Genomic DNA, 10,620 nt, shown 5'->3' with positions numbered 1-10,620 from the left:
ATACCCAGAGGAAATCCACACAAACAGGAGGAGAACCTGCAAACTTCGTGCAGATAGTGTCCTGACCGAGAGTTGAACTTGGGTCCTAGCGCTGCAAATGCCACTGTGCTGCCCATAATTCTTTTTAAAGTTCTAACCCTTTTTTAAAGTTCAACCCTTTTCTTTTCTATTTAGTTAACTCATACAGTTTTACAAGAGCTGTTTGACAAGTAATGAGCTTCAACCATAAAGACAAAGGCTAAGAACTTTATTCTCTAAATTTTTTTTAATATAATCTCCATGAAGCAGAATGCACCTGTCAGATCTTTCTTTTAAGGCCTTTATACCCTTTTTATAGAACTCAACATTTTGGCCCTCAAGGAAGTCCTCAACAGCCTTGATGATATCATCACAGTCAAGTTTCCTCCTTTTTTAGGTACTTCCTTAAAATTCCAAATAGATAATAGTCCAATGGGGTCATATCTGGGGAATAAGGTGGGTGTTCTAACAATTCAAAGCTGCATTCATGAATTGTGGCCATTGCAACAGCTGACTTGTGTGCTGACTTGTCCTGATGAAACAAAACACCTTATGTCAACTTTCCTCGTCTTTTCACCTTCAATTCCTCCTTTAACTTTCTTAATATTGTGGAATAATAGGTCCCTGTGATTGTTTAACCCTTTTCAAGAAAGTTAATCATCACTACACCATGAATATTCCAGAAGACAGAGGCCATGGCCTTCATTGAGGACTTTGTGATCCTTACCTTCTTTGGGGTAGAATAACCTTTGTGTTTCAATTGTTGAGACTGCTGTTTTGGCTCTAGATCAAAGTGGTGGATTGATGCTAATTTATTTCGAAACGCTCGAGAAAGACTTTGGAGCATCTCACCTGTTCTCTCTTTTGGTCAGAAGTTTTGGAATACATCTTGAAGAGTTTCCTCAGGTTCTTTAGTAAGAATTAGGGATGAGCGAGCAAAATTTGTAATTTCGATCTCGCAGTGAATCAGGCCCTTCTCATTTACAGAACATGTAAGCGAGAACGGCCTTGTGATTTGCCACGAGGTCATTTTTTTTGCCGAGTTTAGAGTTCATCTGAGTTCGCCTGCAGTTACAGCTCATTGGAGGCACCCGCGTGCCTCTAATCAGCTGTGACCGCAGGTTCCCATGTGACTGTGGAAACTGAACTCAGATGAACTCTCAATGGAGAATCTCCATTAAGAGTTCATCTGAGTTTGCCTGCAGTCACAGTTGATTGGAGGCACCTCCGTGACTCCAATCAGCTGTGACCGCAGGTTCCCACGGTCACTGGCCTGTACTTATCAATAAGTACAGCCCAGTGAACTGAACTCAGATGAACTCTCATTGGAGAATCTCCATTGGGAGTTCATCTTAGTTTGCCTGCAGTCACAGCTGATTGGAGGCACCCGCATGCCTCCAATCAGCTGTGAACCCAGGTTCCCACGGTCCCTGGGCTGCAAAAGCCCAGGGACCATGGGAACCTGCACCCTGGACTTTAATGGAATTTGTGAAATTGGTTTGCTGAAATTTCGCAGACCCATTGGAAGTTCGGGGAAAATTTTGCAAGACTGTCAGAGGCATTCTCGCTCAACCCTAGAAAAAATGTGGTAAACTCTTTCATTTGAAATCCCTACATTTTTAGTAATGCTTCTGGTGGTCAGTCTTCTGTCTTGGAGGACAATATCGTAAATCCTGTCAATCATTTCCTGGGTTGTGACAACTTTGGGTGCTCTAGGTCTTTATTTATCACAAAGGCTTTTTCGACCTTGTTTGATCTCGACAACCCATCTTTTGACAGTGGAATAGGAAGGAGAATCATCTTTTAACACTTCTTGCATCCCTTTATGGATTTCCTTAGTGTTTAGGTCCATTAAGTAAAGGAATTTGACGACCGCTTTGTGCTTGATTTTCTCCATCCAAAAAATTCACCAACATACAATTTTATTTGTACAACATACAATTTTTATAATTTAAATTTATAATAAAACAATACATATAATAGATTTATTTCTACTTTTTGGTCCAATTATATCTAAGGCTTTATATTTTATTACTTTACAGAGTTTTTACAAATATTTTTATTATTTATATGTTAGGCTCAGTACTTGTCAAACAGCTCTTGTACATCACCTGTGTACTGTTGTTGAGCTTGCTTGTTATATGCCTGTAGTGTGATCCTATGATGGTATTATTATTCTTACATATGTTAATTAATTTTAGAATGTCAGATTTTAATTTTCCTGTCTCCATCTGTGCAGTAAAGATGATGAGCAGAATGAGAGGACAATTTTTGAGGGAAAGTCGATCTAAGCTACTACATGTATTTTGGAAAGTGGGAGGAAACTGGAGTACCTGGAGGTAATATCCTTCTGTGTGGAGTCCCATGGAACACAGAACAGACAAAATCTTGCAAGATGAAGCTCCCAATCAATCCATGGACATCTTGAAGATTTTGGTTACAGGAATTTTATGTAGAATGTAGGAACTGTGCAGCAATCAAATGCAGCTGTGTGCAAAATATGGTTCCCAACTGCTCCTTTTTATTTAAATGGTAGTGGTTTGGAATGTGGTTGAGGCCGCGGCAGAACCTGCCATGGGTATAAAATGGTCCTTAGCTTTAAGCATTACCTACACACACTAGATACAATCATTTAAACGATGCAGGGAGGGACATGTAAAGGAGAAAGTGTACCGCAGAAACATGCACGATCACTGAACGGTCGTTCGTCGGTTGTTTCTAACGATAATTATTGGACGTGTGTATGCAGCTTTATGTCATGATGTCAGAACCCACACACTCTCCCATTGCAGGTCTGAGCCCAGAGTCACAATCCGCCGTGATGCATATGGGAGACATGGTGCGTGGCTCTGTCCAGTGCACCAGGAGAAGGACCCCGCTTGGGGGTGCACTGGCCAAACGTGCAGACTACCATGGAATAGAATGTTCTCGCAGACCACTGGTTGGCGACCACTGATCTAAAGTAGTTCTCATTTGTTACGGATTTTATTTTATCAATCTACCAAACCAGAGAGAGTTCTCCTCTCATCAGGTTTGCTTATTACAGTGACTACATCGGTAGCATCAGGATAAAAAACATGAAAATAGAGGAAAAGGTTATTTGTATGATTTACCTTTGCCCTGAAACAACCCTACGTGGCCACAGTCAAATGTACCATGTAATAGGATGACCCAATGGAAGCTCCTAAAAAGGTGAGGTATTATAACCTTCACCTAAAGAGCAATCAGATTTCATTTAATTTATAGAACATATTTATAGAGTACTTTGAGTCTGATTTAAGAAATGGACGTAGTATGAAAAAAAAAATTGCTTATCTCACTGCGCATGTGTGAGATCGGCAAATCTTTCTTTTTGAGCAAATAGGCTCCTTCTGCGCATGCCCGAGATGTGCTCCCATTCATTCTTGACCGCCTAGGTGGACGAGAATTAGGGGGTGGTGGTGCACCCTTTTTTTTTTTATAAAGGGTGTTGCACCTAAACAAAAAAACTGAATTTTTACCTTACATAAAAAGGTTCTCTCCCCTTTTATGTAAAGTGAAATTCTGAGTTTAGGTACGCTTTAAGGCTGCTTACACACATCAAATCATTGTCGTCTGAGATGAACGATCATGCTGAAACCCTGACATCGTTCATCCATCAGTCCTGGTGTATTGATGAATGACTAATCAGGAAAGAAGGCTGTGTACTCTTAAGGTGGGGCGCATAGCGGGGTGCTGCTCATTGCCAACCCTTTCTCTATTGAACAGAGTGGGTGCTGTGTGTACAACATTCATCGATCACTGGAAACTATCATGATTTAATGTTTCCATCTACAGTAACCAGTCATGTGCACATTGTCCTAAAACAGAACTAAAGTTCCACTTTCTGATCATATTCTTACTTCCTGATCACTATCCCAGCTGTCAATATACGCTAAACTGCCTATACTCAGCACATTGATCTGGGGAGTTAGGTCATCCAAGCCAGCCAATCAGGATGGCAGAATATTGGGATGAGGGAAAGAAGATGGCAGCACCTGTAATAGAATGGGGACAGGTGAGCATCCATGGGGCTTAACCCCCTAGAAGAATGGGCAGAGATGACACTGGGAGTTCTATCTTACAGGATAAATATATAAAGGTTTTCGTGTTTTTTTATATATTTGTTATAAAGCAGTTTTTTGTTACATTTAATTTACATAGTAAATGTGTAAAGCTCAATCCTTCTATACAATAATAATAATATAAATTTACTGCACATAATTGTAGTGAGCTCTATTCCCAGTCACAATATCTGACCTATTACCACAGATATTCTCCTCACTCCCCCAGCGCAGCCTTCTCATGCAGACACCTACCGGGACGTCACTGAGACCTCTGCCTCTTTTTTTTTTAAATAACTTTATGAACAACACTATCTGAACAACACCAGCTGAAGCGATATTTCAGTAGATGCTTGCAGTGGTGGCGTTTAAGTGACGTCAACCAGCATGGCGGCTCTGGCTGGATTGAGGGTACTGAGCTACGGCGGTGGGGTAGCACGAGCTGCACGCGCCGCCTCGTGGCGGGTCCCTCGCGGCCAGGAGCTCGGGGGGCAGGGGCAAATGGTGATACGCCTGTGCGTCACTGGGGGGCGCCAGTACAGCTCGGAGGCGAAAAGCGAGGACGAACTGAGGGTCAGATACCTTGAGGGAGAGGAGCAAGGTAACGACGTGACGTCATATTGCATGCGTCATGGCTCACCTGCTGCAGTGTGAAAGGACATGAGGGTGGTGCACTGGCTATTAGAAGGGTGCTTGTGTGGATTCTGTGTTATGCTGTGTGAATAAGTCATTGTATCCTGGAATTTTATTTCCTTTCATACTATATCTGACCTGTATGACACAAAATACCCCTCATTCCTTGTGCTGTGGCAGCCATGACAGATTTCCCCTCTGTTTGGTCCTTTGGTGAGGTGCCCTGGCCCCCAGGACAAATAGGTTACATTACCTTATCAAGGTCACCTAAGGACAATCAAAAGCTAGCAGAGTCCCTAATTCTTCTTTTTAAAGCAAAACAATATATATATATATATATATATATATATTTGTTACAACACAAACCTTTATCTGAAATGCTTCACATAGAGAAAAGTGCGCTGTCTCCTGCTAGAAAGTTCACCGTGGAGCTTTATTCTCCGAAGTGAGGCAGTGATCTCTCTGCAGCAGTCTGAACACCCCCTGTACAGTATAAACCAGGGATTTCCAACCACTGGGGGCATGAGCTGAGGTTTGGGGGTGATCTGGAGCTCAGCAGAGAGATCAATGCTTCCCCACAAAGAGGAAGATATTCTCTGCAGATGCATAGAAAGCTAAGGCTGGAGTTCAGCTTTAACTTCTCCTATTTGCTGCCATGTGCATTTGCTTAATAAAAAATTGTATTTTCTTTTATCTGCCCCATAAAAATGCCAACTTCTTGGGTAAGGTACACTTTAGATCATATAAACACACTACAGGAAAAAATACCTAAAAGAAAAAAAAACAAACATAGACAACAATGTTTACACAAGCAGTGCATACAATACATCCCTTGTTCAGGCCTATATGGGGAACGGTGTGGTTCCTATTGGTTTCAACACACAGACATCACACGTTACATAGTAAGACAGGTATGATGTTCCCACATATGCCGCACGCTGCAGTGTGCTTTTACAACGCATTTCTGACGCTGCCTCATTCAGTGTCATGTACAGGGTCAGCACTGCAATGGACGGAAACGCAGGTGGCCGTGCATTATGGTATAACATGGGAACTTCACTTATGTATAGTGGGATTGAGACCTTACTCTTCCTTGCAGTCCAGTGATATTCTAAAGTCTTTTTACCTCCTCTCCTCTGCTGCTGCCAGCTTGTTCCCTCCTTCTTTTGCTCTTTTTTTTGCCCCCTTGAGAAAGAACAGCACATTCCCATTTAAATAATAACATTTTTTAATGTAAGAAGATCTTTTAAACTACACTTATTGGATATTTATTACTTATTTTACTTATATTTATTATTAAAGAGCCTAATGATCCCAGATTCACTTTCTATTCAGGTCCTTAACTTCTGCTTAAGTTGGCATTAAAGCAAAACCCCATGCAAACAGCTGAATACACAGACTTAATACAAATGTATATTGTTTTAGGTGCCAAAAAGATTTATAAGTCTGTAAAGCCAGTCCTATGATTTATTTATATCTACTATGCTGGACAATAACCTGATGACCAACAAAGCTCTACATACTACAAGAATGGCTTACCAATTTACAAAACGGTGGTAGGGATTAAATCACCACAGCGATGAAGACAGAATGGTAGTGCAGAGCCTCCTGGCATACCTACATCACCCATCCCAGAGGACTTCTGGCTGCTCCTTCTGCACATGCCTGATCTCTGTCATGCGCATTCCCCATTTACAGCAGGCTACGCCACTTGCACTTGCACTTTATCAGTGTGAGATCGGGTGACGTAGCTAGGAGAAGGAAGAAGACCAAGGAAAATGGCGGGGCACTGCGGCAAAGGCAGATTTCAGGACACCGTGGGAGAAATCGGGGGCTCTGCAGAAGGATAGGTGAGTGTGAGTTTTTGGTTTAGTTCCACTCTACGTGAACTCCATAAATGAGAGATGGGAGAAGAAGAACTTAATAAATCAGCTTTTCTTAACCTTTCTAACATGGGGGAACCGTTGAAATAGCTTTCAGGTCTGCATGGAACACCTGTAATGATTTTACCTCACAGATTAGTACATTAGTGTGGTGGTCAATGGGAAGAATGCCTCTTACATTGCTCACCAGTGGGAAAAATATCAGGGATGTGGATGCCAAGATACTCTGTCAGCATGCGCTTGTTAACTTGACCATAACTAATAGCTAATTTGAATATCTAATATCTAATTTGCATACCAAAATATGGTTTAGAACTTTTTTTAACCAAAGTTTTATAGCGAGCATTGCACTGACACATACTACGCCACTCATCCCAACTAAACCACTTCATGCCTTCCATTTGGTGCCCAGCATTTACATGTGAAATACATGTATATACTCTGCATTTAAAAATAATAAAACAAAAAATATTAGCTACCAAGATTATTCCCCAGGTCACAATAATTACGGTGGATGATCTGGTTGACATTTGCGGTCACATAAGCGAATGAAATGTTATATAGAAATGTAGCTATTGCAATCCTGTGCAAATGTCATCAACATTCTAATATGTGTTCTCGCCAATCTGAGTTGATTTTATTTTAATGGTATGTTAAGAATTACCACAATAAAATTTTTCAACAAACAGACGTTTTCCCCAGCGTTTAACCTGAGGCTTTAAAAAGCCCATGTTTGAAATTCCAATGCATTCCAATGGGCTAATCTACACCAGGACGATTTCTTAAAGCACGTTGATAAGCGTTATCTATAACGCTGCTTGCACCATTTAAAAAATCAAAACGCAGGGTTAAGCTGGAAAACGCCAAAAAATGCGGGTAAACGCTTTAATTGATTTCAATTAGGTGTTTTCCCACGTTTATAAGCACTTGCAACTGTGTTAAATAGATAGATGTTTTTCAGCGTTTTAAAGGCAGGGTTTAAAACACTAATAAAAGTGCAAAAAAGGCATATAAATGCAGTAGGAACGTTTACATGTGTATTTAAAAACGTCCGTGTAGACCCAGCCTAAATTAAGGGACAAATATTGACTTTAAGATTTGTTATTCTGCTTTGTTCCATTATAAAAAATTTTTTATGTTATATCCTTTTAATCAGGTGACAGTATATTTTGGGGTTAGATGTCTGGGGCTGCACAAAGTATTTATCCCAACTGCTGAAAAAAAAAAAGAAAACTCTATCTTTCCTGGAAAAAAGCTGAAAAATGGCAAAGGGGTAAAAAAATAATTACATTATTGGAAACTTTTTTTATTTCCTGTTCATTAATTAGGCTCAGGGATGTTAAAATTGCAATGATTTGGTTGCTAGCTCTAAAATGAAGGCCATTTATTAATGTACCTTTTGCATTGGGCATTGTACTGAGGAATATTACTATACCCAGGAACCTTAAAAACACTGGGTTTCAGCTGGCTTGGTGCCACCGTCTTCCTTTTTTTTTTTTTTTTTGCTTTTTACTGAGGTCACTGCCCTCCTTAGTAATCAGTGGGTACAGAAGGGATCAGTGAAACAGAAAAGCAGGGTAATTTCAGAAATTTGTCAATCAAGGAAAAGGAAATGGAAAATCTCCCAGTTTTAGAAAGTAGGAAGAAAATCTCTGCAATCTGACACAGGTGCCAGCCTTTACCTGCTCTCTCCAAATTTAAAAAAAGTTTTTTTACTTGTATTTATTTAGCGGAAACATATTACACAGCGCTTTGCAATGTTCATCGCCAGTTTTTATTATAGCGTATATTTTTTAGAAACATTTGTGGCTAAATGTGCTCATTTTTTGGAGATAGTTAATTAAAAAAAACCTATAAACATCTTGCATTGAACAGTGGACAACTATTCTAGGTAATGATCCCAGAGACTGATGGGCAGTTACACAAAACATCTCCAAGGAACATTTCACCATTACTGTTCACCATTACATCTATTTTTGTTGAATCCGTGATTTAAAAGACTTTTCACCTTTACCCATAGTCACCTTTTAAATGAAAATTTAGGGTTTGCCTGTTTAAATATGTTGAAAGTAAAGAATTTCCATGGGGTGCAATTACTTTTTTACATGACTATGTGCAAAGCTCATGTCATAAATAACCTATATGACTAAGTTGACTGAAAGGTCCTTGAGTCTGCTGAAATGACTTATCTCCTTCTAAATAAATGTCTAAATTTTTACCAAACACAGTTTTTTCTGGTCAGTGAACAGATAATTTCTTGTGAGTCATTAGTAACTGGAAAACATTGTCCATGCTTAAAAATTTGCTTTTTGTATTATTGCACTGCTACAGTGAGGGAAAGAAGTATTTGATCCCCTGCTGATTTTGTATGTTTGCACTCTGACAAAGAAATGACCAGTCTATAATTCTAATGGTAGATTTATTGTAGGTGTGAGAGGCAGAATAACAACAAAATAACCCTCAAAAACACAGTGCTCAAAAGTCAGAGCTTGATGTGCATTGTAATGAGTGAAATAAGTGTTTGATCCCCTATCAACCAGTTTGGAGACTGGCTAGGCCACTCCAGAACCTTTATGTGCTTCTTCTTGGGCCACTCTTTGTTGCTTTGGCCTTGTGTTTTGGGTCATTGTCATGCTGGAATTCCCATCCACGACCCATTTTCAATGCCGTGGCTGAGGGAAGGAGGTGCTCACCCAAGATTTGACGGTACATGGCCCTGTCCATTGTCCTTGTCCTTCGATGCGGTGAAGGTGTCCTGTCCCCTTAGCAGAAAAGCACCCCCAAAGCATAATGTGTCCACCTCCATGTTTGACGGTGGGGATGGTGTTCTTTGGGTCATAGGCAGCATTCCTCCTCCTCCAAACATGGCGAGTTGAGTTGATGCCAAAGAGCTCAATTTTGGTCTCATCTGACCACAACACTTTCACCCAGTTCTCTGGATCATTCAGATGTTCATTGGCATCTGTACATGTGCTGTTTTGACCAGGGGGACCTTACGGGCTCTGCAAGATTTCAGGCCTTCACGGCACAGTGTGTTACCATTTGTTTTCTTGGTGACTATGATCCTAGCTGCCCTGAGATCATTGACAAGTTCCCCTCATGTAATTCTGGGCTGGGTTCATCATTGTTCTCATGATCATTGCAACTCGACGAGGGGAGATCTTGCATGGAACCCCAGACTGAGCGAGATTGACAGTTATTTTGTGTTTCTTCCATTTGCAAATTATCACGCCATCTGTTGTCTGTCACCTTCCCCCCCAAGCTGCTTGGTGATAGTCTTGTAGCCCAGTCCAGCCTTGTGTAGGTCTACATTCTTGTCCCAGACATCTTTTGACAGCTCTTTGGTCTTGGCCATGGTGGCTAGTTTGGATTCTGATTGATTGCTTCTGTGGACAGGTGTCTTTTATACAGGTACTGTAACAAGCTTGGATTAGGAGCACTTCCTTACAGAGGGTGCTCCTAATCTCAGCTCGTTACCTGCATACAGCAAAGACACCTGGGAGCCTGAAATCTTGCTGGTTGATAGGGGATCAAATACTTATTTCACTCAGTACAAAGCAAACCAAGCTCTGATTTTCCAGCAATGGGTTTTTGTGGGTTTTTTGTTGTTATTCTGTTTCTCACAGCTACAAAAAACCTACTACTACAATTAAAGACTGGCCATTCCTTTGTGAGAAGTCAAATGTACAAAATCAGCATGGGATCAAATACTTCTTTCCTTCACTGTTCATCTTCTTTTCAGAGGCAATGCTGAAGTAGAACAGCAAGATGTGTTCTGTTATTTAACCCTTTCATGTGTTTCACATGTCATGGCTCTGAAGGGGTAAAACACAGTGTGAAATATGACATTAAAGAATACCTGTTCACTCTTGTCCTCTTCAAAATGTGGAGCAGAAAAGCTAAACACTAAAGCTGCGTACACACTTCCAATTTTTATCGTTCAAAATGAACGACGAACGATCGATTGGGCAAAAATCGTTCGTAAAAAAAGTAACCAACGACGC

At 40.6% G+C, this 10,620-nt stretch overlaps 1 protein-coding gene across 1 annotated transcript in view; it reads left to right on the top strand.

Moving 5' to 3' along the window:
• The first annotated feature begins 4,439 nt into the window (after nt 1-4,439).
• The window catches only part of AUH (AU RNA binding methylglutaconyl-CoA hydratase), a 116,916-nt gene continuing 110,735 nt past the window's right edge, over nt 4,440-10,620 (top strand). Inside the window, exon 1 of the mRNA XM_072415050.1 lies at nt 4,440-4,701. Within this exon, the coding sequence (XP_072271151.1) occupies nt 4,488-4,701 (214 nt within the window). The 5' untranslated portion in view covers nt 4,440-4,487. The remainder of the gene's footprint in view (nt 4,702-10,620) is intronic.

This window comes from Pyxicephalus adspersus, chromosome 6 (genome assembly GCF_032062135.1).
Source record: "Pyxicephalus adspersus chromosome 6, UCB_Pads_2.0, whole genome shotgun sequence".
In the NCBI taxonomy this organism is placed as follows: domain Eukaryota; kingdom Metazoa; phylum Chordata; class Amphibia; order Anura; family Pyxicephalidae; genus Pyxicephalus; species Pyxicephalus adspersus.
The sequence above is the reverse complement of the archived record's forward strand: the minus strand, read 5'-3'. Positions and strand labels throughout refer to the sequence as shown.